At 50.1% G+C, this 27,554-nt stretch overlaps 2 protein-coding genes across 2 annotated transcripts; one reads left to right on the forward strand and one right to left on the reverse strand.

Moving 5' to 3' along the window:
* The first annotated feature begins 4,458 nt into the window (after window positions 1-4,458).
* Window positions 4,459-13,890, forward strand: LOC146756080 (man(5)GlcNAc(2)-PP-dolichol translocation protein RFT1-like). The gene is made up of 13 exons (XM_085525003.1): window positions 4,459-4,610; window positions 4,729-4,814; window positions 4,924-5,040; window positions 5,428-5,617; window positions 6,243-6,344; window positions 6,789-6,923; window positions 7,617-7,695; window positions 7,966-8,016; window positions 8,753-8,883; window positions 10,006-10,150; window positions 10,763-10,868; window positions 11,944-12,193; window positions 12,645-13,890. The coding sequence occupies exons 1-13, from the start codon at window positions 4,515-4,517 to the stop codon at window positions 12,807-12,809; spliced, it is 1,653 nt and encodes a 550-aa protein (XP_085381129.1). The 5' UTR covers window positions 4,459-4,514; the 3' UTR covers window positions 12,810-13,890.
* A 405-nt stretch (window positions 13,891-14,295) lies between these two features.
* On the reverse strand, window positions 14,296-21,568 carry LOC146756081 (maestro heat-like repeat-containing protein family member 7). Its single transcript, XM_085524796.1, has 20 exons — window positions 20,659-21,568; window positions 20,383-20,556; window positions 20,137-20,227; window positions 19,904-20,088; window positions 19,702-19,788; window positions 19,014-19,431; window positions 18,831-18,937; window positions 18,461-18,610; window positions 18,161-18,315; window positions 17,911-18,058; window positions 17,513-17,691; window positions 17,292-17,429; window positions 17,016-17,130; window positions 16,735-16,872; window positions 16,344-16,520; window positions 15,883-16,038; window positions 15,601-15,702; window positions 15,404-15,512; window positions 15,252-15,311; window positions 14,296-15,137 (listed from the first exon to the last, which is right to left on the reverse strand). The coding sequence occupies exons 1-20, from the start codon at window positions 20,875-20,877 to the stop codon at window positions 14,968-14,970; spliced, it is 3,078 nt and encodes a 1,025-aa protein (XP_085380922.1). The 5' UTR covers window positions 20,878-21,568; the 3' UTR covers window positions 14,296-14,967.
* Window positions 21,569-27,554: the final 5,986 nt, after the last annotated feature.

Consider the following 27,554-nt stretch of genomic DNA (forward strand, 5'->3'; position numbering starts at 1 on the left):
CATCTCCTGGGAGCACTGTGCAGAGTTCTACTTGTGCTTACTCTTTGCTTGGAGGGGGGAGCAGCCTTAATGAGTCCTGTGAGAGTCATTCTTAGGTTTTTGCCTTGGAAAACGAGAGGATCAGAGGCATGCTATGAAGGAGCTGGCGTGCTCTTTCAGTGACAGAAAGGGAGACAGATGGTGAGCTTTGGTTCTTGAAACCTCCATCCATTTCTGCAAGGAGAGGACATTCATTCTTTTAGGCTTTCTGCATTATTTCAGTCTCTAAATGCAGTTAACAGTTTCACTTAGTGAAGTGTGCTTTAATTCCTGTCCTGTGCCTTCCAGCTGTAATGCTTGAGCAGTGGAAATGCTGTGTTTTCCCCAGGGGGGGAAGACGGTCTTGTGAAGGACAAAGTGTTTGGGAACCATTGGGATGAAAAGGAAGTTCAGGAACCGCATGGCATAAGTTTCAAAGAAAATCCCCAGGATGGTTTTTTAATCTTATAAAGGAATGATCTGCTCCACTTCTCCCTTATTTGTGACTTGTGTTTAGTTATGTCGGTGTGTGCTGTAAGGTGTGCTGCTTCAGTTGACGTTACCCAGGCTGAAAACACCAGAGGGGAGCAACAAGGATGAGACAGTATCGTGGAATACAGTGCAGTTTATAGCATGCATGTGCTGTACAAGCATTCTGACTATCAATATGCTTTCCTTGTTGTCCATAAAATTCCTCTCATTCACTTCCAGGAGAAGACTGGGAAGTCCTTCTTTTCCACGTGTTGTCTGTTCACCTTACAGACTGCATTGGAATAGTTAGACTGACATTTCCTATTTATGCACAGCTGGGTACAGGATGGGCAGTAACACACGAAGCTGTCTCGGATTTGCCCACCTGGCTCTGGTGATGTCAGCACATTTCGGTCCCTGTAGCAGTTCAGTGCTGCTGGTTTTTGCACTCTGCTGGTCAAACACTTCAGAAATAGTTGCAGAGCAGAGTTCTGTGTTTTTTTGTTTTGAATCCACCTCGGTGTGTGTGGGGGAGGCAGCTCTCGGCCCTACACTGACTGCTTTGGCAGACCCATCCAGTTTCCTCTGTAGTGTTCTCCACATGTGGTTGTGAAATCCAGTGGCTGACCTCTTTTCTAAATACTGAGTCACCATTCTTTTAAAATAAGTGATGCCAGAATTCTCCCTTGTTTTCAGGACCTTTCTTTCTACTTCTGCAAGTATTGAGCATTTCTCCCTTGTCCATTCTGCACAATCACTTTTCAAGTAACTTTATTATTCTTTTTGCTTTACTGTGTTCTGGTGTAAGTAACTGTTTGGTTTGTCTTCCAAGCAAAAGATCTGCTAACAAAGACTGCTTTCCTTCAGCAATGCAGGAGCAGCCACCGAGGAGTGTGCTGTGCCCCACAGTTAGCACAGAGCGTGTTCTTCACGTGGGCACACCTTCTGTGTGTAGAACACGGACAGTAACGATGGTGTTAGCAAAGATGAAGTGTTCTGTTTTCTCAGTTCAGTTCTGAGCAAATAGCTGATATGTCTTCACTGCACTACCCAGCTGGAACCACCTGATGTCCTGCATTATTAACGTGGTTAAATGGTATTGCGTGTAAGTAAATGTCTTAGCTTGGCCTCTTGCTAACGATGCTAGACTTTGGCTCAGAGGTAAAAAGGGACCAAATGTAAGCCTGGGCTGCAAAACAGCCAGCAGACTGAATGAGTTCACTTTTTATTGGTGAGTCGTCATGTGCTTCAAGAAAATGACACGCAAAGCTCATAGCAGCCTCACATGGATTTGGTTGAAAAACCCAGTGTTGCACAGTGAAAAGGGCTGCTCACCCTTTTATCTGTATGGTTTAACAAGGCAAGTCTGATTTTGGGCCTCCCCTGTTGCAAATTACACATTCCACTCTCTGTACCGCTGATCTGATCTCATTGTTAAGCACCACAGTTCTCTCTTTTGTTTTAATAATCACACAAAGGTCTGGAAAACTGCCATAATTCAATAAAAAAGCAAGGCTGACTTCATGGTTTCCTGGCTAGCTCTCTCCTAGGCTGCAGTGAACCTGCATATACCCTTCGGAAACGTTACTGACAACATTACGGGGTTTCGTTCTGTACAATGTAATGTTTGTGAGAGGATGAAGTGATTCAAGTCACAGGCTCGGGGTATGGTGTCACTGCAGTAGTCAGAAGTGGCATTTGTGCCTTGCTGCTCCCATAGGGATGCTGTGGGGCTCTGTTTCTGTTGGAAAGATTTCAGGTTCGCCACAGACAGAGAACAGGTTTTTGCTTTCTGTATTGTGCTTTCAGCATAATTGATCGCATCAGGTTTTGTGTGCGGATGGACAGGAGTTTGCTCCACATCAGACATGGAATGTTAGGAGTATGGTGTGCACGGAGGATGTCAGTGCTGGTTTAGCCTCAGACGTGGGGTCAGAGCCTCTTCTTTGAACCTCTCCACATTCCTCAGGATGCGATGGGAGTGTTCTACCGCTTAGAACAGCCTGAGGTGACTCCTGAAGTGTCTCTTACGATGAACCTTCGGTACTATTGGATTCTCAGAAAAGAGTCGTACATTTTAGGTAGGATGATAAGGGGAGCAGGGATGACCCGGGTAACTACAGGCCGGTGAGTCTCACCTCTGTGCCTGGGAAGATTATGGAACAGATCCTCCTGGACAACATGCTTGATCACATAAAGAACAAGCATGTGATCCGAGACAGCCAGCATGGCTTCACCAGGGGAAGGTCATGCTTAACTAATCTTGTGGCCTTCTATGATGGAGTGACGGCGTTGGTGGATGAAGGGAAGGCGACCGATGTCATTTACCTGGACCTGAGCAAGGCCTTTGACATGGTCCCCCATCACATCCTCATCTCCAAATTGGAGGGAGGTGGATTTGATGGGTGGACAACTAGATGGATAAGCAATTGGTTGAAAGGCCGCAGACAGAGGGTGGTGGTCAATGGCTCTATGTCCAGGTGGAGGCCGGTAACGAGCGGCGTCCCTCAAGGGTCTGTCTTGGGACCGGTGCTCTTTAACATCTTTATTAATGACATCGATGAGGGAATGGAGTGCACCCTCAGCAAGTTTGCTGATGACACCAAGCTGAGTGGTGCAGTCGATACGGTGGAGGGAACAGATGCCATTCAGAGGGACCTTGACAGGCTGGAAAGCTGGGCTCGGGTGAACCTAATGAGGTTCAACACGGCAAAGTGCAAGGTTTTGCACTTGGGCCGGAAGAACCCCAGGCACCTGTACAGGCTGGGAGAAGTGGTCCTTGAGAGCAGCTCGGCAGAGAAGGACCTGGGGGTCCTGATAGATGAGAAACTTAACATGAGCCAGCAGTGCGCTCTGGCAGCCCGGAAAGCAAACGGGATCCTGGGCTCCATCAGGAGAGGGGTGGTCAGCAGGGATAGGGAGGTGATCATCCCTCTCTACTCTGCTCTTGTGAGGCCCCATCTGGAGTACTGTGTCCAGGTGTGGAGTCCTCAGTACAAAAAAGATATGGAGATTTTGGAAAGGGTCCAGAGGAGGGCCACAAAGATGATCAGGGGGCTGGAGCACCTCCCCTATGAGGACAGGCTGAGGGAGTTGGGTTTGTTCAGCCTGGAGAAGAGAAGGTTGCGAGGTGACCTCATTGCAGCCTTTCAATACCTGAAGGGAACTTACTCCCAGGAGGGGAGTAAACTCTTCGAAAGGGCTGATAATAGCAGGACTAGGGGAAATGGTTTTAAGTTGAAGGAGGGAAGATTTAGGTTGGATGTTAGGGGAAAGTTCTTTACTAGAAGGGTGGTTAGGTCCTGGAACAGGCTGCCCAGTGAGGTTGTGGATGCCCCGTCCTTGGAGGTGTTCAAGACCAGGTTGGACAGGGCCCTGGGCAACCTGATCTAGTAAATGTGTATGTTTGGTGGCCCTGCTAGGCAGGGGGGTTGGAACTACATGATCCTTGAGGTCCCTTCCAACCCGGGTAATTCTGTGATTCTGTGATTCTGTGATAAGGCACAGATAAAATGAGGTGGTGAAGTTGTATTGTACGGGCTGCTCCAAAAGTAATGCCTGCCGTTTATTTCCATGGGAACTGCACCGGGTGCAAAGAGCACAACAGCACAGTTGTGTGGAGCAGTGTCAGCTACAAAGCGCCGTGTCTCAGCACTGTCACTACCAGCAGCTCCGTGTTTTGGCCAGCAAAGAACAAGAGCCGAATGCGGCGCTGCTAAAAGCTGCATGGCCAGATCTGGGGCTTTTCTTTCCTGTCCGTGCCCCCAGTGCTGCAATGCACCACATCACTGCGCTCACACGCGCTGCTTGTGCTCCATCCACATTCACAAGTGGAGCTGGACGCCTCTGGCTGCCATTTCCCCGCACACTGAGGCCGTACATTGTATCGCTGCACACCCCGCTGTGTCACCCCGCCGCCACCTGCTGACAGGCACCACACGGGTCGGGTTCAGCTCTGCTGCCGTCCGCCCCCTCGTGACGTCATCGCGGCGCGACGCCGTCCTTCCGGCCGGTCGCTCGGTGTCATGGCGGCCGTCGGTGCTCTCCGTCAGACCGCCCGCCTGGCCTCGTCCAGCTCAGGTGCGGTGCGGGCCGACCCGGGACCCCCGGCCCCGGTGCAGGTGCGGGCCGACCCGGGACCCCCGGCCCCGCCTCCTCCCGCTCCTCGCCCTCCTGGGCGGCGCCCGCGGGAGCCGGCCCGGCCCCCCGGCAGCGCTTTCCTCCCCCGTTCCCCCGCAGGTGCTGTTCCGGGCGGTCACCTTCGGGCTGAACGCGCTGACGCTGCGCTACCTGTCCAGGGAGCTCCTCGGCGTCGTCAGCGTGAGGTGACGCCGCGCTGCCCCGGCAATGGGAGCCGCCGGGAACCGCCTCTGGTGGCCGGGTTTCCTTGGCACGGAGCGGGGCCGACCCCGTGTCCCGTCGTGTCTCCCGCAGGCTGACGCTGCTCTATTCCACCGCGGTGTTCCTGGCCAGGGAGGCGTTTCGCAGGGCCTGCTTGAGCGGCGGCGCGGAGCGGAGCTGGGCCGCGACCATCAACCTGCTGTGGCTGACGTGAGAGCGGCTCCGCTTTGCTTTAGAGCTCACTCCTGGTTCCGGCTGGAGGAGGCGGCGGGTCCTGCAGCGGGACCTGCACGAGGCGGCCCGTGTCTGCAGCCCGTGTCTGCACTGCATGCCGTGCATGTTTTCTTCTGCTGACTCCACTGCCGTTGCCTGGAAGGCTCACTGTAACAGTTACATTGGGGCTATCAGACTCATAGCTGCAAGTAGTAGCTCGCACTGACAGGTTTTACACCAAAACTTGTAGCTACAATAGCAATGAGTTTGTCTGATCTCTTTCGACATACGTAAAGTACAGCAGCGTGGGAAATTTGAATCAGATTTTCTCTTGTTCTTTTTTCTGCTGAAGGAAACCTGACTGTTTTTACATTAACGTTTTAGAGTCCCTCTTGGTGTCTTCTGGTCTGTTTTCCTGGGCTTCGTCTGGCTGCACGTACTTGAAGTTCCGGATCCATCCGTGGTTCCTCACTATCAGGCTGGCGTGGTGGCGTTTGGCCTCTCTGCAGTTGTTGAGCTTCTAGGGGAGCCATTCTGGGTTTTAGCCCAGGCTCACCTGTTTGTAAGGCTTAAGGTTAGTAGGGAAGCTGTGAGCATAGGGCTGTGTGGGACGGAGAAACTTCGTGCTGAAAAAGTGACGTAATGGGAATGAAGACCAGATTCCTGAACTGGATCTGTGCATGTTCAGGGGTGCTTAAAAAACAAATGAAGCTATGGGTTGCTTCGTGCTGTACGATGTAGTCATAATGTATTTGTAACGTTAATTTGCTCCTGTTTAAAAAAGGAAGTTAATTTGTTTAGAAGTTACCTCCCTAATGCTCATTAAATGTATAATCACAAGTGTTGCTCAGAGGGAGGCACAGACGCCTTCCACACTTCTGCTTTTCACTGTCGGTGTGAGGCTGTGAAATGCAGCAGCTGGGGTCACGATTGTGCCAAGCAGGATTTACTCCCATGTGGGTCCCACACAAGGGAGCGGGGCAGTATGATGGGGGAAAAGTGCCCTATAAGACTTGAGAATGTGCAGAGATGCTGCAGCGTGAGGTGGTCAATGCAGCAGCAGAACTGTGGTAGCCACACTGACTGTGAATGCCTTACAGGTCCTTTGTGGGTTGTGTGTGTGAAACTGGAGTGCTTTGCCTTCCTGTAGGTGGTTAAGCTGGCAAAAATGAGCGTTGTCTATTTTCTCTTTCTTGAAGGTAATTGCTGAAAGCCTTTCGATAGTGTCAAAATGCACTTTGACAGTTATCTTAGTCATCCTTTATCCGCAATGGGGCCTTCACATTTTTTCCTTGGCTCAGGTAAGTTTCCTGTATTCTGTATATAAATTCTTGCTCTGAAATGTTCTTTGCTGCTGTCTGTGACATTTAACCTGCTAGATAACACTGAGGAGGTGAGAGAATGTTCCTCCGAGGTGAGGGTTTAAATGTGAAGGATTTTGGTGATAGACGTTACTTGGCGCGTTGAGCCCAGTCAGTTTAATGGGCACCTTTGTTGTGTGCCTAAAGGTACATTTTGTGAATAAGGTTGTTACGTTGTGTGTGCTTTAGCTGTTCTTGAGGGCAGAGGGCTGTGATGCTGATCTGCTGATTAAAATGAATTTAAATCAACAGTACTCTGTGTGTGGGGAGGGGAGTTACAGTAACGCCTTCAGCTAGGTTCAGAGTTGACAGGAAGAAGAACTGCCTTCACTTCTCACTGAGTTCTCACTCATTCTTTGTTTTTTTCCTTCCTTGTCTTTCCAGCTTTTGTACACCAGTGTTCTGGTGCTGTGCTATGTGGTTTGTTTTGCAAAGTTCTTGGGGTCTCCTGAAGCAACAAAGAAGTCATTTCCGATTACAAGAATGAAAGGCCTGTTACCTAACTGGATGGCGGATAAGGTGGGTCACACAGTTCATTCTTAAGTCTTTGACGAGAGCGCTTTGAAAACTGGAGTTGATGGAGTGACTGAGAGATTATTTCTGCTCCTGGACACCATGGCTGGTTAGGAAGCATGGTTGCATAAAATTCCATTCACAGTTGTTGCATTCAAATCCTTGTCAGAAAACCACAGTGAACCTGGAGCTCTTTGTTTCTGGGCCTCGTTGGCTGCCTCATCTGTTGATTGGAGATGGAACATTTACAGTGTTAAAGGGAGTGAGCTGGTATCAGGTAGAAGAGAATCCAGGGTTGTCTTACAGAGCTGGTACTTCAACTTCTCCTCAGACAGAACGTGGTGGTGCACAGCGTCCTGCAGATACTCAGATCTCTGATGTCCTCCAAAAAGGAAATGGGGCAAAGAAAGAAATGAAAAGGCAAAGATGAGGAAGAGACTGAGAGATTGAGGACATGAAGGCAGTTCTGTCTTGTGAGGCTTGCAGGAGTGCTTTGAAGAGCACTGAAAGATGTACAGTACTGTGAGGGGCAGAGTTATATTGGTCTGCTAAACAACTTTTCCCCCTCTCTGGTTACTGTTGAGTGATTTACTCTGTAGAAAACTTATGCAGTTCCTTTGTGTATCTGCAAAGATGGTGATTTTCCACAAGGGAGAAAGTCAGCCAGACCAGGGTGACGCTGCTTCTTTGATTTTGCAGGCTTTCCTTAACTGGAAGGAAGCATGGCTGACTTGGAGCTTCTTCAAACAGTCCTTCCTGAAGCAGATTTTGACAGAGGGTGAGGCTCGATGTGTGGGAATGCTGGGGGAAGGAAAGTGGATACAGGTCACAAAATGGACAAGGAGCCTGGGAAGGCTGGGAGGGGATGGTGGTCAGAGCGGCACCAGCAGGTGTTGGCAACCCAGGTGCAGTTACGGAAGGTTTGTGGAGGATCAGAACTGTACCGTCCTGCTGGACATGTCTCTGGAATGCGTCCTGTTAGCAGGGCCTGGACACACACGGGGAGAGATGTGGGGGTTTGTCCTTACTTCTGTGTTTTCAACTTCAGGTGAGCGATACGTGATGACTTTTCTGAATGTGATAAACTTTGGCGATCAGGGTGAGTGTGGCGATGCTGTGCAACAATGACATCATTTTCTAGTTGCTCCTTTTTGTCGCTTCTGAAAATACTGAAAATATTAGAAACCATTTGAAAATAACATGAAAATGTTGGAGGATTTCAGTGGCGCTGGGACGTTGAGGTGCATTTCAGAGAATGATGGGTAAATGGTTATTAAATATAACACACACCAAAAAACAAGAAACAAAACCAGAGCAACTTGTTTGAGGGTCGTGGATTTAAGGAATGCTTCTCCCTTGGATCAAAACTTGGCAGTTGTGCCTCTTCTGCTGTGCGTCTTGTTTCTGTTTTAAAAACTTGGAAGGAGGCAGCATAGTATCTGATACATTGCAGTTCCTTCTCTTCATTTTCTTGGCCCTGTTGTCTTCCTTTGCAGTCTGTTAGCTGTTACAGCAGGAACACTGTTGTTTGTAGCATCACATCTCCAACTGAATGTGCTCCATAAAAGCAGTGTCCTTACAGAGTAATGAATGGCAGCAGCAGTTCAGGTGACAGCACTGGCTGCGCCACAGGCTGATTCTCTTGCATCTGGATCTTTTATCTTCCTCTGTAGTAAGAACTGAAGGGGCTGCCTGGGGGTGTCTGGGGCTATTGCTAGATTTGCTCTAATGCTGCATTAAGTTCCACTGGTTCTCTCTTTGTTTATCAGAAATGTGGAATAGGAATTTGTGCCAGAAAAAAAGTGACAGCTTGTTGGTGTGTTTTGTTTGTGAAGGTGTGTATGATATCGTGAATAATCTCGGGTCGCTGGTGGCCAGGTTCATCTTTTTGCCTATTGAAGAGAGTTTTTATGTCTTTTTCGCTCAAGTGTTGGAAAGAGGGAAGAATGTAAAGGATCAGAAGCAGGTACGTTTGTTAGTATTGGTTCCACATGAAATGCTTACCTTCTGTTGGAGATCAATTGTATCAGGAGTGTGACTGACGTGTGTTTAAATTACTGAGTGTAAAGATATTTGGAAAGAAACTTGAAGTGGAGACCATGCCGAAGGAGTCTGGACAAAAAGCAAATGGATAAAAAGGTAGCGAAGTAGGAGTTACGAGGTGCAATGACATAATGCTGCATTGTCTGGTAATTGAAGTTAAAATCCTCTACTCCAACAGCATGGTGCTTGTGCACCATGTCTGTGCAGCTGTGCTGAGGCAATTACTGTAGGTTCAATCTCTTTCCAGCAAATAAGTGGCACTTGACAATATTTGACTGACTTGAAAATACAACAGGCTGGTAAGCATTGAGCGCTTCAGAGGGTGCCCTTTCCAGAGGAAGACAGCTGTGTTTTGGCTGAGCTTTGGGATTGTTTGCGCAGTAACGATGGTTACATGAAGGAGAGGTTTCTGTATGCTCTAGAAGAAATTCTTGGTCAGATAGGAAGGTCCCAGTCAGCCAAGTGTCGTGTCTCACGTTAATGGTAGGCTGACAGAGGTGTACCTGTGTGTGTGTTTGACGTGGAGTGTTCATGGTGTGTTTGTGTGTGGGCTTATCCCGTGCACCTGGCAGGAGGTTTGACTCCTCATGAGGGGTGTGGGCAGCTGCATCTTACCATGTACAGAACTCACAAGTGGCTCCTTATGCTGTGGCGAAACTTGTAGTCCAGTGTAACAATGAAGACGTGGCCCTTTTGGTGATTCAGGCTGTGGCCCTGGGCAAATGCTGTGCTTTTCTTTGCTATTTACTGGCTGCTGTTTGCCCCTTTCCTTAAGCCCTGAAACAGAGCTGTCAATGGCTGATCTTTGTTGAGAGTTCTGCATATAATACGGAAGAGAATAAGAATACCTGAGCACAGCTGGAAGCCAGGACCAAGTGTGTAGGTGTGTCAATACCAAAAAATAGTCTTGGCTGTGCCTTGCATTGTGCCAGTGGACTTTTTCCCCCTGGAACAGTTTCTCTTGGTGACAGCAGCAGTTGTGCTGGTTCTAGTTCGTGTAATTGACTGCTGGGTTTTGTTGTTTTGTTTCTGTTTTTTTCTCCAGGATGATGTTGCTATGTCTTCGAATGTGTTAGAACTGCTGTTGAAGCTGGTGCTTCTGATTGGCCTTACCATTGCTGTTTTTGGATGTGCCTTTTCTCAGCTGGCTCTGGATATTTATGGAGGTTCAATGCTCAGTTCTGGAACAGGTAAAAAGCTTTAGCTGTGTTTTTTGTTTCTCAGCTCTGTTCTGAGCTCTTGGCTCGGTCAGCTTTCTGTCTGAAAAAAATCAGCTCAGGTTAAAAGGAGCTTCAAGTAGCCTCATTCTGGTAGAATTATTTGATTGCTTTGCCCTCCTGTAGATGCATGCATTTAGAATATTCCAACTGTAGCACCACAGCTCCCAAAGTTACCTGCAGGGATGCTTGCAGAGGCTGGAATGTAGCCCAGCAGTAGTTTTAACAATATTAGGAGGTTTACAAGGAAGGAAGGATAAAGCATTGGCTTTTCCTGACTTGTGTCACGTGTACCAGCTTATGGCCCAATAAATACAACCACCACTTTTGTGGAGGAGATCTTGTCTGTTACATTAATAGCTGCTGCCGCCTTGTACTTTGTGTTTGGGTTCCCCTTGCTTTGTTTATTCTGTTTGTCATCTTGTCAAGATTTCCAGACCAGAAGCTTCTCAAAGGGACACAGAAGTTGCTGTTATCATCGGTGATAATGTTACAGCTTCTGTTGTGGAGTATGAAACTGTGGCTTTATAAAAGAAGTAATGATCTCTTTATCCTTGTAATGCTGCTGTCTTTATTTTGTTGTAGGTCCCGATCTTCTCCGGTGCTACTCGTTGTATGTCCTATTTCTTGCTGTCAATGGAGTAATGGAATGTTTCACGTTTGCTTCGATGTGCAAAGAAGAAGTGGACAGGTGAGGAGTACCCCCAGTGCATCTGTGTGTGATTTGCATGGAGTTAAGCATGCAAATGGGGAACAATTGTTCTGCTTGGATATTCGCTTGGAAATGCTTTTCTGTTACTGAGAAGGCAGTTTCTTTTTGCAGTCGTTTTAAGGACTGTGTGCAGACCTCGATGTAAAAGCTTTAGTTTAAACCTTTGGGTAAAAAGGATCCGAACTGACAAGGTTATTAGCTTTTAATACACAGCAAACTGGGAAAGTAATTTAATGTGAAGTCTTATTTTCTGTACATGTACATGAATAGAAGCTTCAGTTTTTAAGGTGGACTGTTATGTTAAACTCCTTAAAGTCTTGCAGCTGTTAAAACTTCTCAGTCACAGTTTCTATAGATCACATTTGGGATGACATGAGTTCAGTGGTTTATCGGCCTTGAGGAGAGCTCTGGACAAGATGACTTCCTGTGATGTTTTGCAGCCTGGATGTTTTCTTGGTTCTCTGTTGTGGTGTGTTGGCACTGCAACCTGATGGCTGCCATCGGACTTGTTTCACTTCTGTGGCTGTTGTCTATTACAGCTCTGTTCCAAATTAATTAGGCCTTTATTTTTTTTAGGTCATTAATTAAAAGAGATCCTCTTTTAGCAGTTTAGCAATTGAGCAATTCTTTTTAGATGTGCAAGGACTGCTTTTGTCCCCCTTTCCAAGTGTGATCTTCTCTTTAAAGCCACTGTTTGGAGCAGGACTAAGTGTCACCCTATTGAGCGTTATTGTTCTTCAGTACCGAATAGAGAAGGAAAAAGTCCTCAGTGTTTGATACTGCTAATTATTGTTAGTAGGTTTTCTGAAGTGAATGCACAGGTGAATAGTAGGATAGAATTTCCTTCACTTAAAGTAGTTGTTGGTTTAGTTTACTCAACGTATTTTTCATTCTTGTGCTGCATTTCTTTTCTCAGCCTTGCCGGCTGTTAGCAGATGACAGGAGTTGTTGCTCCCATGTTTTAGAAAGCAAATGGATTTTTATCTTCTGAAAATGAGTTTAGTAATTAAAAGGTGCAACTGCATATGTTGTTTATATTGTTTCTTCTTCCTAGGTACAATTTTGTTATGCTGGCCTTGTCCTTCGTGTTCCTGTGCATCTCTTATTTCTTGACCCGCTGGCACGGAAGTGTTGGCTTCATCCTTGCCAACTGCTTTAATATGGGTATTCGCATTGCTCACAGCATCCAGTACATCTATGAGTACTTCAAGGAAAGCTCCTACAGACCTTTGACAGGCTTGCTTCCCTCACCGTTTTTAATACTCGCTTATGTCATAAGTGGAGGAATTACTGTTTATTCAGAGGTAAGTATCTGCCTCGGGATGTTCCTTTCACTGCGGAGGTTTGTCAGATGGCTTCATTACCAGAAGGAAAGAAATATTATCAACAGGAAAGGCTTACAACCATAGCCTTGGAGATTTCCATTACATCTTGCAAGGCTGCGTATAGATCTATTAAAAATGAAACAAAGACATGCAATTATATTGATCTTCAGATGTGTGCCTGCTTGCCTTCTCCAGGTGGCAGAGAACTGTGTACCTAATGAGTCAGACAGTTCTGCTGGCCATCTGTATATCCACATTCTTAGTTCTTGGTAATTGATGGTGATAGTGCAAAGAAATGGTCACTAAAGATTCGGTTAAAAAAATAAAAAAGCAGTGCAGGGGGAATAAAACAACAACATCTATCATGTATGTAGCTGGCCTACCTTGTGCCAACTGGTTTTCCTTCAGTTGCTGGTTTCCTTTGTTTTAGGCATTCTTCTGCTGCGATAAGGGTTGGATGTCAAGGCTGATTCACATCAGCATTGGGGCGCTGTGCTTTGCAGCTACCACCATTACCATGTTCTGCACAGAGACCAAGCTGGTCCACTTGGTCAGAAGCCAGTTCCTCTCCCAGTATATGAAGAAAGGAACATGAAATGCTCGTGGGCAGAATAATTCTTGTTCGTGGCTGCAATTATGGAGGGTTGTATTCTTTGCACGGGTCTGCCTGGATAAAGGTTTCCACATGAGTTTGTTGGAAGTATTGATAGTGACAGTATAAGTGGTTGCTGACTAAACTACTCTGTACAGTGAAAGAGAGCCGAGTAATTTTCTCTTCATGCATCATTCGTTCTTAGCTTTTCTTCCAACAGCCTCGTTGGTGATGAAGGTCTGTAGTGCACCTGCCTGACATGAACTGATGGCCAGAATTAATGTGGGGAGCTCCCATTCTTACTGGTAGGGAGACATATATGAAGGCATTGTATGGCTTACGTCTTAATTAACATGTAATTAAGAATACCCTTATTGAGGATGGTGGGCTGTTGAAAAAGTTAGCAAAGAAATGGTTTGATGTTGAAAAACAAAAACCAGAACCAAAACCTGAAGCAAACACTGGAGCGAGGACCAAGCACGAAACCAGTACCAAAGTGGAACGTAATGCAGCGCAGAAAAACCTGAGTTATCGGTGCCCTGAAGTGAGAAGCATTAAACAGACAGTTCTGGTACTTGCAGGGAAGCTACTGGAATATGCAGCGTGTCCAAGTCCAAGCTGGCTGTGTGAGTTTACTTCTGTCAGCATCATTCATGTAAGGAGAGAATCGATTAGCTTGTCAGAAATGCTCTGAAGCTTTTCTCTAGACAGAAGTGTGGTGGGTTTTTGAGCAGTGCCGAACAACAGCTGTGAATTACAGTCACGTCCAAGTTCCAGAAGGTAGAGTTAAATATCATTGACTTCACTGCTGTTCTGTTCCTACCTGAGGTGATCAGTGCAGTTATGAGCAGATTTGTCTCGCCTTTCTGCAAAGTGGAACGTTGTGTATGTTGAATGAGATTTCCTTCTGGGTTTGTGCGTGTTGGATCTCTTGCTTTTGGATTAAAAAAATGCTGCTTTTTCTTACAACGAGGTTTTTCATCTGGTTGCTCCTTTTTGTGTTTGTTATAAACCTTTGTGTTGATTTAATTTATTGAAAATGTCAATGCTCAGAAGCAATAAAGCATTGAATTTTGTTTCCTAAGGGCGCCATGTCGTATTGCTGGTCTAAGATGTGACTTCAGAGCATACGAGCAGCACGTTGTAACAACCAGCATTCCCTTCACATGGTTTGAGTGGAGCAGGAAATGCCGAGTGTGCTGAGACGTACAGCATGAAGACTTCACTGTCATCACATAGCAAACTCCACAGGTCCTGAGACAGCTCTAGAAGCATCTTCACTTCCAATGGCAGTGAGGAGTTGGTACCAATGGACAGAGCTGACGGGGTGAAATGCTTTCTGGTATCACTGTGGTACCGTTAGAAATGTTTGGTTCTGTTAGAAATGTTTTCTTAACTGTCGCCTCCAAATCCGGCGACAAGTCAAGGCTGCGTGTGAAAGTACCGTGCCTCCGCACATGGGGAACAGATGAGACTCACACACAGTGCGTAATGCCAAAAGAACGAATTTAATGCCTTGCAACAAATAGTATATACCGGTACATGTGACCGCCCCCATCAGGTACTTGTGACCTCCCTGACTCCAGCCCAGGTGCACCCAACAGCTTTGTCTCAAGTGATGCACGGTCATAGTTTACAAATCCTGATGAGCGGGCTGAAAGGAAGTGATCACACTATGATACAGGAACATCCCCTTCACCCGAGATTTCTGTCCAGGTTTTGTCTTCTCCAATTTAGAAAAGGCTCATTGGTAGGCTAACAGCATTGTAACCAGCATTACTAACACATCAAATGCCTATTCCCATAGATTCCAGCATTGGTAACATTAGATCCTATTTGATTCACATCCAATTTATTAATAAAATAGAAGCACACTGGATAATAACCTGGATAATGCCTAATAATTGCAGTTCCTGAGACTGCATTGGAAATGCTAGAAATTCTCCCATTATGTCGCTCCGCTGTTATCTGCAGTATAACAGGTTACAAAGCAGCACACGGGCCCAGTCACTATGAAAACTGGATACTAGGGCCAGTCCTAACGACTCCCATTTACTTTCCAAAAGCACAATTTGTGCGGGCGATGGGGCAAAGGGAAGTGATGTGCCCGAGGAGTGGGGCTGAGCAGCAGGCAGGAGATGCTGGGAGCTTTGCAGGGCGCTCAGCTGTCTGCCCGGGAGGAGCGCCACCTCCTCCATGTGCCACGGAGCCTGGTGGAGAGCTGCCCAATGGCTCCTTGTGGATGTGGCCTCGTTTCCTTCAGGATCTTCAGCGTCTGAAGGGCCAAGGAAGCGACAGCTGGACTGGGGTCATGCTTCATTCCCTGAAGGCCTGCGATAAGAGGAACAGAGAGGCATGATGACCCAGCTCTCCCCTCTGGCAGGAGGGAGCGAGGGACAGGCATGTCACCTGCTGGCTGCCCCAACATCCCACTCCCTGGCTTACTTTGGTAGATGTGCTCTCTGTCAGCCCGCTGCTCATCCCTCATGTGCCGCCCTAAGAGCCCTGCGAACACAAAGCCCCGTCAGCGACCCCCGCTGTTCCGTGGGTGCAGCATGGAGGGCCGGGGATGGGGGAAGCTCAGCCTCGTGGCTCACCGATGAACCTCACGGCCTCCAGTCGCAGGGTTTCCTGCAGGCTCTGCAGGTAGAGCAGGCAGTCGCCCAGGTAGTCCTGCGCTGCACTCTGTCTCCTCCTCTTGGTCAGCTGAAGAGGGAAGAATGTGAGGTCAGTGCAGGCTGGTCCCGACCCTGTCCTGGGGTGTGGGAATGGGCATACTGTTGCGCATACACACCATGCAGTCGCTGATCTGCCAGAACTGCTCTGTCTGCACCAGGTGCTCCAGCTTCCTCCAGCGCAGGAACCGTGCAGCACCAAGGAGGGCTTTCTGGGAGGCCTGCCAAAGAGCTGAGATAGCACCGCAGCCCGAGCAGCCGCAGAGCCCGTGTCCCCAGAGCCCCTCTGCAGGGAGGATGCAGCAGCAGGGGCTGATGCTGCTGTGGGCTGCAGTACTCTTGATGTATGGGGGGCACCACGGGAGCAGCATCACCCTCCCCCAGATGAACCTGATTCCCACCTTGGACACGTTCTCTTCCTCATCGTGCAGGTGTAGATACAGCAGGACCAGGTTCCTGCACACCGTCTTCTGCATCTTCCTCTTTTCTTGGCCCTCCACAAAGCTCAGCGTTTTGAGGAAGAAGTCGATGGAGAGCTGACGCACCGTGCCGGACTCCTGTGGAGGAGGAAGGAAGGACATCTGTGTCAGCAGCTCCAAGTCCATGGCAAGCAGGGACAGCACCACCAGTGAAGTGGGGGCAAAATCTCCGAGCTGAGAGGATGCAGATCTTGAGGATGCCCTCAGAACTGCTCCAAAGTGTGCAAGCTCTGCCCAGCGGAAAGTCTGCCCAGGACCACGCAGTGCCTGAACCTGGTGAGCGGCCAGGAAAGTCCCCTGGTGCGCTGTCACAAGGCAGCAGGCATGGGCACGCTGGGCTGGCAGCCACATCCCTCGTGTGCTGGACTCCCTATCATCCTTACATCGTTAAGCAGAGCTGGGAGCTTGCCAGCCAGCTCCAGAGCCATGACGCTGAGCTTAACCTCCTTCAGGAGGTGCAGCAGGTTGCTGAATATTGGTAGGGCCGTGGCACGGATGTCACTATCTGCATCCTGCAGCTGCTCCATGATGCACGGCAGGAAGATGATCATTGTCCTTGCCTGTGGGGAAAAACACCCCATCCTTTAGGTACGGCAGCAAGCGTAATGAGGGCAAGGCTACTCCAGTACCAGCCCTGAATAGCAGGCAGTGATGGGGTGGGCAGAGCGCACCAGCTCCTCACTGCCTGAAGAGTTGCCGAGTTGTACATGGCCCCGCTACAGCCCCATGGCAGGCCCAGCCCAACCTGTGGCATTCCTGGCCACCCCTGCTCACCGTGTCCTGCCTCTTGCTGAGCTGCAGGATGCCCCTGAGCACCAGCTGCTGCATGCCCACCCTCTTGCTCTGCAGATAGTGGGCAAAGATTCCTATGATGCGGTGCAGCTCTTTGCTGAGGTCCATGCATTCCAGCATCTGCAACAACACACGTGGCTCTTAGTGCTGGATCTAACAGTCAGCTTGGGGAAAGACAGCAGGCCCCGAGGGAGGCAGCAGGGCTCGTGCTGCCAGTGGCCTTGCAGCCTCCAGTGTTCTCTGCTTCTGCAGCTGTTGCTCACCTCAACGAGGAAGACCATGGCCACCATATCCCAGGAGTAGAAGTTGGTGCTGAGCAGCTCAACCAGCTGCTGGAAGATGGGGTCACGCAGAGCAGCAGGCAGTTCCCTCATCACCCTGCAGGGATAAGAAGGCACCGTGAGCCCTGAACCAGGCAGACGCAGCTCTGGCTGTGCAGCCCTCTTGCCACTGCTGCAGGGGCCACAGGCTCTGGTGCTGTGGCTGCAGTTTGGCTGAGAACTGGGGACCCCCGTGACACCACAAGGAAGGGCTCCCACCTGGCCACCACCTGCACACCCTGGAGGTGGGTCACAGTGCTGAGAAGCGCGTCCCAGCCCCCCTGCTCCTGGATGGCCTCCATCTGCTTCTGGAGGCCCACGCTGCAGAGCAGCACCTTCAAGGACTGCACCGCGGACCTGCAGGTGGAGAAGGGTGCGAGTCACATCAGGAGCCCCAGCACCGGGTCCCTGGGTGCAGCAGGGGGACGGGGATGTGGCACCTGATGGGAGTGAGCTGGTGCTGCTGTTGCCCCTCCCAGAAGATTTCCACCTCCTGCAGCGTCAGCTCCGTGGTGAAGGACACTTGCAGGAGAAGGGCTGGGAAGAGCTGGGGGAAGATGGCTTCAGCCTCCTTGAGGACCAGAGGCAGCTGGAGTATCTCTGGTAGGATCCTTGCTGCCTGCAGAAAGCACCCGGATATGATTCTTGCCCTGTCCCCTGGGTTTCCATCCCGTCTTTAGAAGTGTAGGGATGGAGAAAGGGAGGGGGGGGGAGGGAGACCCCCAGAGCCCCAGGCAGGTCTATGGATGCATCCCAGGGCAGGAAGAAGGCTCGGGGGTGGACAGGGAAGGGGAGTGGGGACTCAGCTGGGGTTCAGCTGGGTGAATGAGGAACTCACGGCCAGGGCAAGGACACGTGGCCTCTCCTTGATGAATGGGGAGGTGTGCTGCAGAGTGTGGTTTATGAGCACTTGGAACACCTCCTGCAGCACCGTCTTCACGGTTGAAGACTCCGAGAGCATTTCCCTCCACATGGTGACAGCAACTCTGCAGGTCCCCAGGGCTGTCAGCGTGGCTGCTCCTGCCTGGCTGACGGCCGTGGGGTGGGGAGGGGGGGGGAGAGGAGCCCTGAGGGCTGTGGCCCCATACCTGGAGCAGGTGAGAGAGCAGACCAGCAGGCTGCTGACCATCTCCTTTGGGAATTTGCTGGCCAGCACAAGCAAGGCCCTGCTCAGGCTTTCAAGAGCTGGCTTGGCTTTGATGGAAGGCAGGCTGCTGTGGATCGCCTTCACAATCTTTTGCACCTGGAGGGGGGGAGCATGGGTGAGAATGGGATGGCACCAGAGCAGGGCCCTGCTGCCATCCCCACTGCTGCCTGCCGGCCAAGCGCAGTGCCAGGGATGGAGCAGAGCCCCCAGGGCTGGAGCGGAGGCAGCAGCAGGTTCCCACCTGCTGTGGAGGGAAGCGAGCCTCTCCTGCGAGCACATCCACCATGTGGGCAGCCAGCTGGGTGCTGTGGAGGCTCGGTGCTTTCATGCTCTCAATGGCTGTGAGTAAAATGTTGACCTTTTCAGGGTACAGGAGGTATTTCAGAAGGACCTGTGGGAGGGAGGAGAGGAGGGATGACTTATCCTCTGCTTGGCTGCTCAGCTGTGCAGGTGTCCCAGGAGAACTGGGAGCAGAGGCTGTGCTGGGTGATGCCAGGGATATGAAGCGTGAGGGCCCCAAAGGCACCAGGGCTGCTCGGGGACAGTGCGTGCACTCTTCCTGACACTGCAGGCCTGGGTTCTCCTGTGGGCTCAGGGTTTGCTCTTTGTACCTCGAAGATATTTCTGGCTCTGTCCTCACGGGAAACCTCCTGGTGGAGCGAAGTTTGGCTGTCCCAGAGCTGTGGTACTGTGCGCTCCTCCGGTTGCCATGGCAGTCCTGGACAGGAGCACACACGGTGTCAGTGAGGGGTCTGGGCATCTGGAGGGACCTAGCCCAACACAACTCCTCTCACTTGGGGCAGCGATGAAGATGAAAAGCTGATGAACAGCATTAATCGCCTCATCTCTGGTCCTGTCATCCGTGGAAGTGCAGGACAGGATGAGGTGTCCGACCAGCTTTCCCAGCACGGGGAAGCGTTGGTTCTCCTGGCACTTGTGCTGGAACACCGCGGTTCCAACGAAGCAGGTGCACAGCTGGGGAGAGAGGCAGCACGGCTGAGTGGGCAGCAGGGCCCAGCCCAGGCTCTGTGCAAGCCTGGACACAGGTGGGCTCTGGCTGGGGAGCCAGGATGTGGTCCCAGAGCTGAGCGCGCCGGGACTCCCTACCTCAGGCAAGACGCAGGTGTTGCTGAAGGCGAGCAGCCTGGCAATGCACACCACAGCCCTCTCCTCCACGGCCGCCAGCTGGCACGTGGTGAAGGGCAGCAGGAGCTGTGGAGAGAAAAGTTGCTGTTGTGCCCACAGCACGGGGCACTCGTCCTTCCCTTTGCTCCCCAGCTGCAGCGGGGTGGGTGGTTGCGTCCCTGTCCTGCTGCAGCCCTGCCATCTTCCCGCTGCTCCCCACCCATCCCTCTAACACCACACGGGCTAGTTTTGGGCCAGCACCCCCTGCCCGCAGCAGGCCCTGGGGGGACCTCGTGTGGATCCCTCCTTTGTGGCCTTGAACCATCCCCGCAAACCCCAGCGTTGCCACATCCAAACCTCCATGATGTTCTGCAGCTCCACGAGGACAAAGCGGCCAGCGCTGCTCACCAGCACCTGCAGCAGGTGGTGCAGGGCTTCCATGGTCTGCAAAGGAGGACAGGGGTCAGGGCGGCCTGCCCTGCTGCGTCCTGCTGGCAGCGGAGGGGCATCCCGGGTGCTGGTGCCCAGGAAGCGTCCTCAGGGCTCAGCTGATGCGCACCTCCACGTAGAGTGCCGCATCCAGGTCCGCGTCGTCCTCGTAGCAAGGGAGGTGGAGGACGCTGCCGAGGCAGGCACGCAGGAGACCGTTCTTCTCCTCTGGAAGCAGCCATGCTCCACTGCGAGGGGAGAGAGGGCAGAGGTGTGATGCTCCGCTCAGCACCCTGTGCCCTGCAGCCTGTCCCGCTCAGGGCCCCGGCTGGGACCGATGCCTCCACGCTGGCAAAGCCGTGCTGGGGCGGTACCTCATGGTGGCGATGGTGCTCATGGCCTGCTGCCGGAGCTCCGTGTCCAGGTGCTCGGCGGGCTCCTCCTGCAGCAGCACCTGTGGGCACAGCGGGATGGGATGGGATGGGATGGGATGGGATGGGATGGGATGGGATGGGATGGGATGGTGCAGTGTGCCCTGCTTGGTGTGCAGAGCCCAAGCACCCCATCCAGGCCCCCAGTCCTGGCCCTCGTTCAGGGCTCCCCAGTGACCTTGCAGTGGAAGGGCTTTGCCCTCAGCCCAGCCCTGCAGTGCTCCATTACCTCAATGCACAGCACCACCTTCAGCACGTAGTCACACAGCTGGCTGTGGACCACGCTGTCCGTGATGGCAGCTGTGCAGGCAGTGCGGACGCAGGCCAGAAAGCGCAGCTTCTGTTCCTGTGTCTGAGACAGGAGGGGAGTTACAGGGGTTGGCATCGGGGGACCCCGGCACCCTCTGGGCACAGCCGGGCAGGGGCAGCCATGGAAGCACAGAGTGCACACTACCTGCGGTCTGCATGCACAGCAGGCGTCGATGTAGCTCAGGGGATCCTCGTCCTGAGGTGACACAACGGAGGCAAAAGGATCCTCAGCTGAGCCCACGGGCCCCTGCTGGGGCTGCACCCCATGCACCTCGCCGGGCCCCTGCGGGGCCGTGGGGGTGCGGGATGCTCCGTGCCTCTCTGGCCAAGCCTCTCGAACTCGGAGTGGGGGTCTCTGCTCCATCTCGCAGCGAGGAACAGCGGCGAATGAGCCTCGTGTTCCAGCTCTGCCTCCTGGTGGTCAAAGCCCATTGTAACGGGGCTGTGATCTCACCCCGTTCCATCCGCCTCCACATAGAACCCCTCCTCTTGCCCTGGGCTCGCCCCAGAGCCCCACAGCCGTCCCTGTCCTTGGGCAGGTTCGGTCTGGAAGGAGCCCTTGTATTCACTGTGTGTGTTTGCCACAGCTGCAGTGTTGGAATCCGGGAGTCCTTCTTCAGTCCATCCCCGCATCCCCCCCTGTCAAATTAAACCATGTTCTGGTCTCCATTGGGACGGAGTTGATTTTCCCTTCTTGGCATCTGGTGCTCTGTTTCGGCTTTAGGAGAAAAACAGTGTTGGTAACGCAGCAGTGTTTCTAGCTGTTGCTGAGCTAGATGGGATGGGATGGGATGGGATGGGATGGGATGGGATGGGATGGGATGGGATGGGATGGGATGGGATGGGATGGGATGGGATGGGATGGTGCAGTGTGCCCTGCTTGGTGTGCAGAGCCCAAGCACCCCATCCAGGCCCCCAGTCCTGGCCCTCGTTCAGGGCTCCCCAGTGACCCTGCAGTGGAAGGGCTGTGCCCTCAGCCCAGCCCTGCAGTGCTCCATCCCTGCAGGCATTCAAAGGCAGGCTGGATGTGGCTCTGGGCAGCCTGGTCTGGTGGTTGGCGACCCTGCACAAAGCAGGGGGTTGGAACTGGATGATCTTTGAGATGCTTTTCAACCCAGGCCATTCTATGACTGTACAGTTCAATACTGGAACAAAGATAAAATGGTAACTATGTAAAACATGGAGTCAAACCTGTGTGATTTGTCCACACCAGGAGGTGATTAGAAAACAATTTGTAAGCTACAAAGCTGCTTGCATGAAAGGAAAAGAAAATAAAACTACAAGAATAAGGGAAAACCTTTCTTCCTGAAAATAGGAAGAATAATGGACCTGACATGAAATTTGGGTGAAGCTGCCTGATTTTATGAAGCTATTCCCATTATTTTCTTGGTGCTGTGTTTCCCAAATGAGTGGTTTCTGGCTGTGCTGCAGCACCTGTCTGCATGTGAACATCAACTCTATTCACCATCTGGGAAGATTAGGACTTCCCTTCTCCCACCAGCACCACTGAATTACAGTTACTCAGTGGTTAAACAAAGGAATCCTTAAAGAAGGGTTTACAGCTGTCGTGTTATCTGAAGTGCTTGGGGCATTCTGATGCTATTAAGCTCTATGTATTAACAAGTTCAAAAAGAAAAGGTAGGCATCTGATTGTTGTGACAGTTTCTAAGTTATTTGGAAAGCTGTACCACCCAACCACTCCTTCTGTTTGATGGAGGTGACAAAGCTCAGTTTAATTTCTGACTGCTGTTTAAATTCTGAAGCTCGAGCTGGTTCCTGGAGCAGAAAAAGCTCGGAAGCTGTCCCTCCTACAAGCAGGCACCTCTGAGCAAAATATGACATCTCGATTTCTGATGGTAAGGTCAGGAGATCTGATTCCAGCGTCTAGCTTTCAGCTTCATGCTATGTTAGTGGGACCTTTGGAATCTAGCACTGACCAACAGCAACTGACAGGCTGGTAACAGTGCACCCCAAAACAGTTACGTTTCTATTTATGTTATGAGGGAAAATTGTATCGCATTGAGATTTCCAGTTTTTACACTTTGCAGATCTAACTCGCTGCTGGAAGAATCCTGTACGCCATGTTCACACCATTTTCAATGAGCTGGATGAGTCTGTTGTTGGCATTTTAATACCACTGACCAGGCAGGCAATATGTATGGAGTATTTGGCTCTCTCTACAGTCATGAATGTTTGAGTATCTTCAACATGTGGCTCATTGCTTCCATTTCAGGCTGCCCAGAGAAGCTGTGGATGCCTGTCCCTGGTGTTGAAGGCGAGGTTGGATGGGTGATGGGCAGCCTGAGCTGGTTAGTGGGCAGCCAGCCCATGGCAGGGTGTTTAGAACTGGATGATCTTGAAGGTTTCTTCCAACCCAAGCCCTCCCGTGATCCTATGATTCTGTGATTTCATTCAGGTTTATTAAGATGAGATGAGTTCTCCTAAATGCGCTGTTCTCCATATGATGATAATTGGAGTCTAGATGGATGACTTAAACCAGACACCAAACTTTCTGATGGCCAAAATGAAATGAACTCAATCCTTTACTGTGTCAGTAGTCTGTAACTAGAGCCCATCAGGTAATTCCCAGCCTCCTGCCTGTATCAGTGGCTGCACACGGTGAAAAAGTCTGATGGGATTTTAACCTCTAAAATGTTCAGAATCAGCCAGAGGGTGAATATATTCACTATGCAAATACCTGCAGGAATAAGCTTGTCATGTATGTCCTCAGGTACCACAGTAGTTAATGGTGGGACTCAGTAGGTCATGCTGAAAGTTGAGTCTGCTGATCTTGAAGGCCTTTTCCAGCCTAAATGACCTTATGCTAATATTTCTGTATTTATTTCTGTTCAGTTCCCAGAAAACCTCCCACCCAGCCCCCAGCTGACCCCGTGGTGAAAAATAAAACAGAAACGTCAGTGACGCTGGCATGGTCCCCTCCGAAGATGCAACGCCCCATTCCAATCGATGGCTACATTGTGGAAGGCAATAAACTAACTGGCTTCACATGGGTGAGGTGCCACGAGTCTCATGTCCCCGTCCCAGAGTTCACGGTGAGCAATCTGTCTGAAGAGGCTGATGATCAGTTCCGAGTGTCTGCAGTCAATGCGCATGGACAGAGCCCGTCTCTGGAATTCCCAGGAAGCGTGCACCTTGGTAAGCACAAAAACCCCAATGGAAATGGGTCAGTGTGAGCTGAGCAGCTGTGTTGGTTCCCTAAAGATGTTTCCTTTGACTTTTAGGATAGTAGTGCATTAACACACCAAAGGCTTTCCCTTCTTCCTAGTTCTCCTATCAACCTCCAGCTACCACTAAAGTGATACAAGTTCTGTTTCTGTGACAGAGACATGAATATCCTTATCTTTTGATATCTCACATGTGCAAGAGGCAGAACTTTCTGTAACAGATTTGAAGCATAGAAGTGCTTCTTCCAGCACTCATGCAAAGGGAGAAGAAGAAATGTCTCTATGATTTAATCTTCCATCTCTAAATGAGATACCAGACTTGCATCTAAAGAGCATTAAGACATACATGTTGTTCTTCCTCAGAACCAGTCCTGGCTGTGAAATCCCCCCTAACAACTGGTGAAGCTGTACCTGGAGGGGATGCCATGTTTACTATTGACCTTATAACAACGTGTTGCAGCACTTGGTACCTCTATGGTAAAGTCTTAAAAGAAAGTGAGACCTCCATCATCAAGAGAACCCAAACTACTCACAGCCTAATGATAAAGAACATCACCAAGAACGATGATGGAGCAGAAGTGAAATTTGTTGCCGAAAATGTTGATGTTAGCAGCAAGATGAGAGTGAGAGGTATTTGCTTTGATCCTTCTCCTTTCATCTTACAGTCAAGGCATAGTTGCTGTGATCTGCTGATTAGAACTGGGGCTGCAGGCATTCACTGCCTTTACCAAATACCTGAAATTGCATCCCATGGACTGACGTGAGTCCTGGTAATGACCTAAACATGATAGCACAGAGTGTAGGGTAAGCCAATCTACCCAGCTGCTTGGTATCTGAACCAGATTGCTTCATGCCAGCTGATGAATGTCTGCAGTTCACAGCTCTTGGCCAGTGCATTCAGTCACCAGGTTTACCACTGCATCACCATAGAGCAGTACGTTCAGCTCCAGGTTCAGACAGCCTTTCTGATTGCACTGGAATAATTTAGAAGTAGGGGAGCAATCATTCCAATAATATCTCTATCAATCAGCTTTGCATGACCAAATAGAACAAATAAACATTCATTATGGGAGGACCTGTTTGTCATTGGGTGGAAACCTCTGCAGAAGCATGTTTAGAGCATTCTTAATCAGTAGAAGGAGATGTTTGGTTGATTTTTACTTAGTAAATCCGGCAAGAAGACCAAATGAAATATCTTGAATTGCTCAGCAGTGACACAATGATGAGTGCAGGAACAGAAGGTGATACTTTTTCAGAGATGTTGCAGGAAACATTGACCACGTTAGCCTGATCTAAATTGAAATAACGAGGTCTTTGCTCCTGACAGGTGCTGCAGTGAGATTTACCAATAAGAGCAAAGATGTAGAAAAGATCTCCGCTCGGCTGCGTGAGGAAGCCAAACTGCAGGCTGAGCTTTCAGACACAGGCGCTACTGTGGGGTGGATGAAGGATGGGAAGGAGCTCAAGGCCAGTGAAAATTATGAACTGCAAATTGTGGGGAAGAAACACACCCTGAAAATTCACAGCATCTCAATGGATGATGCTGGAAGTTGTCAGTGCATCTGTGAGGGGGATAAAATGCTCTATCAGCTTTCAGTGAAAGGTATGTGACAGTCTGGGCTGTGCTCTTCCTGCCCAGGGCCAGCAGACTGCATTCACCTGACTCCCTGACAGTCCAGCTGTTGTCAGACAGCATCTGGGGTGTTTTCAGTGGCTGTTTTGACTTGAACTGGCCAATCTGCTTTGTAGAGCCATTTGATTTCTGTGTTCTGTCCTGTGATTCGTCCCTAAGATATAGAGGAAATCAAGGGAAAGATAGGAAAAAGAGCATCCCAGCCTTCCTGCTCTTCTCTCAGGTTGGCCACGAGAGATGATGTCAACAGCTCTTTTTGTAGCAGTGATCCCAAGTGTAGAAGAGACCTGTGAAGAGTCACAGGGATGTTTACTTAGCTGTCATTCCATGGTGGGATTTTTCTGACACAGATGTAGAGAGAAACTGAACATTCCCACGCAGGTCTCTGTTTAGCTGCAGGGTGTAGGTCTGATCTCTGAGATCCACACGCTGGGCCTTGATTGCAATAAATGAGAGCCCTTTGTTTGCTCCAGTGGAAGACTTTCCATTTCTGCAGTACCCTCTGCAGATGACACAAATGCAAATGCACCTTCTTCCCAGCAACAATTGCCTTTTTTTTTTTTTTACACTGAGTATGCATGAGGCTCTTCATCATATTCTGCTGGCTTGTCACCCTTGTTGATCCATGGAGAGACGAGAAAGCTCTAGAGTAGTGTATGCACTTTGGCATTGGAGAGCTTACTTAATTGCTTCTTCTCAAAGAACAAACTCCAGAGAGGCATGGAGACAGCTCCAAAGAGAATTGAATAATGGGTATAAATTTAAGGAGAGCAGAACACCCTGCCAAGGCTTGTCAGCTAGTCTTAATTTTGCTTTTCTTCTCTTTCTTTGTCACGATAGCATAATATTTCATACTGGCAGTTCTGCCCACAGAATTAACTGGCACAGGCTGCCTGGGGAGGTGGTGGGATCCCTGGAGGTGTTCAGGACCAGTTCTTGGGACCAGTGCTTTTTTACATGGTTATCAGTGACACCAATGATGCAATGGAGTGCACCCTCTGCTGTTTGCTGAGTGGTGCGGCTGATGCAGTGGAAGGAAGGGATGCCATTCAGAGGGAGCTCAACTGAGAGGTTGGCCTAGGTGAATCTAATGAGGTGGAACACAGCAAAGTGCAAGTTTTGCACTTGGGCTGGAGGAATCCCAGGCATTTCTACAGCCTGGGAGGAGCAGTCCTTAAGAGAAGCCCCGCAGAGAAGGACCTGGGGGTCCTGGTGGATGAAAAACAGAACGTGAGCCATCAGCGTGCTCTTGCAGCTCAGAGAGCAAATGGTCCCCTGGGCTCCATACTAGGGGATGGCCAGCAGGGACAGGGAGGTGATTGATCTTCATGATCCTTGAGGTCCTTTCCAACCCGGGCCATTCTATGATTCTGTGATTACACTTGCTGTCAGAAATAACGGCAGCTGTACAGAAGCTGGATATATTGTGGGACAGTTCTTGTAACCAGCTGATTTTAAGACCCTGCCAGAGTTGAGAGTCTAAATTGCATGTCAGAAGAAAACTGGGAAAGTGGTTATTGCTCATTCTTTTTCATTTGCTGATTCTTTCTTTAGGGATCCTTTTCCAAAGGAGATTCTGGTGATGGAAGCAGTTGAAGAAAGAACCTAAGCAGCTCTTGCCAAGAGTGCTTGAAGTCCCTGTGGAGAGAAGCAAAGAACTTGGGCTTCCTCTGGGATGCTCCCCACCATGTCTCAGGAAGGAGACAACTGCTGTTCCACTTTCTGCTCTGTGTGTGGAAAGGTACGTCTGGGTTTCTTCTGCTTGTTTTTTCTTTCTTTTTCTGGCTTTGAAGGAGAAGGGGTGGAGCAAGGGGAGACCCACTGGTCATTTGTCACCTCATGAACAGGATGGATTCTGCATTCACTGTGAAAAACCTGGGCTAGTAGCATGGGCATGTTTCAGGCTGGACTCTTCTTTTGCTGCTTGGTTTCCTTTTGGCTACAGGGAGACAGCTGTCTAAAGGTGTGTTTTCAAACCCACTCTCCAAAACCATGTTTCACTGTTGCAGGTGGTTCAGTGTGCTCTTGCAGTGCAGATGCTGTAGTTTGCTGTAGAATCTGAATGGTTTCTGTTCCTAGGGAAGGAATGGGAGGAGGTAGTGAGAAGAGAATTCAATGCCTAAGGGGAGGGGAGATCAGGGATTGGTGGGAGAGGGAGCCAATAGGAGGGAGAGAGAAGTTGGGCGCAGGGTGATGGTAACATCCCCTTGTGACGTCATAATG

The sequence above is a fragment of the Coturnix japonica genome, chromosome 28, assembly GCF_054131305.1.
Source record: "Coturnix japonica strain WE chromosome 28, WE-NBRP24, whole genome shotgun sequence".
Lineage (NCBI taxonomy): Eukaryota > Metazoa > Chordata > Aves > Galliformes > Phasianidae > Coturnix > Coturnix japonica.

Bases quoted from the DNA above. Each gene is read 5' to 3' on its own strand.
- LOC146756081 (XM_085524796.1), bottom strand. From the start codon at position 20,877: ATGGAGCAGAGACCCCCACTCCGAGTTCGAGAGGCTTGGCCAGAGAGG. The intron at 20,089-20,136 runs GCACGGCTTTGC...CGGGGCCCTGAG, and splicing joins CACCATGAGGTACCGCCCCA to CGGGACAGGCTGCAGGGCAC. The intron at 16,521-16,734 runs GTGAGCAGGGGT...TTTTCCCCACAG, and splicing joins TCAGCAAGAGGCAGGACACG to GCAAGGACAATGATCATCTT.
- LOC146756080 (XM_085525003.1), top strand. From the start codon at position 4,515: ATGGCGGCCGTCGGTGCTCTCCGTCAGACCGCCCGCCTGGCCTCGTCC. The intron at 7,696-7,965 runs GTGAGGCTCGAT...TTTCAACTTCAG, and splicing joins GAAGCAGATTTTGACAGAGG to GTGAGCGATACGTGATGACT. The intron at 8,884-10,005 runs GTACGTTTGTTA...TTTTTTCTCCAG, and splicing joins ATGTAAAGGATCAGAAGCAG to GATGATGTTGCTATGTCTTC.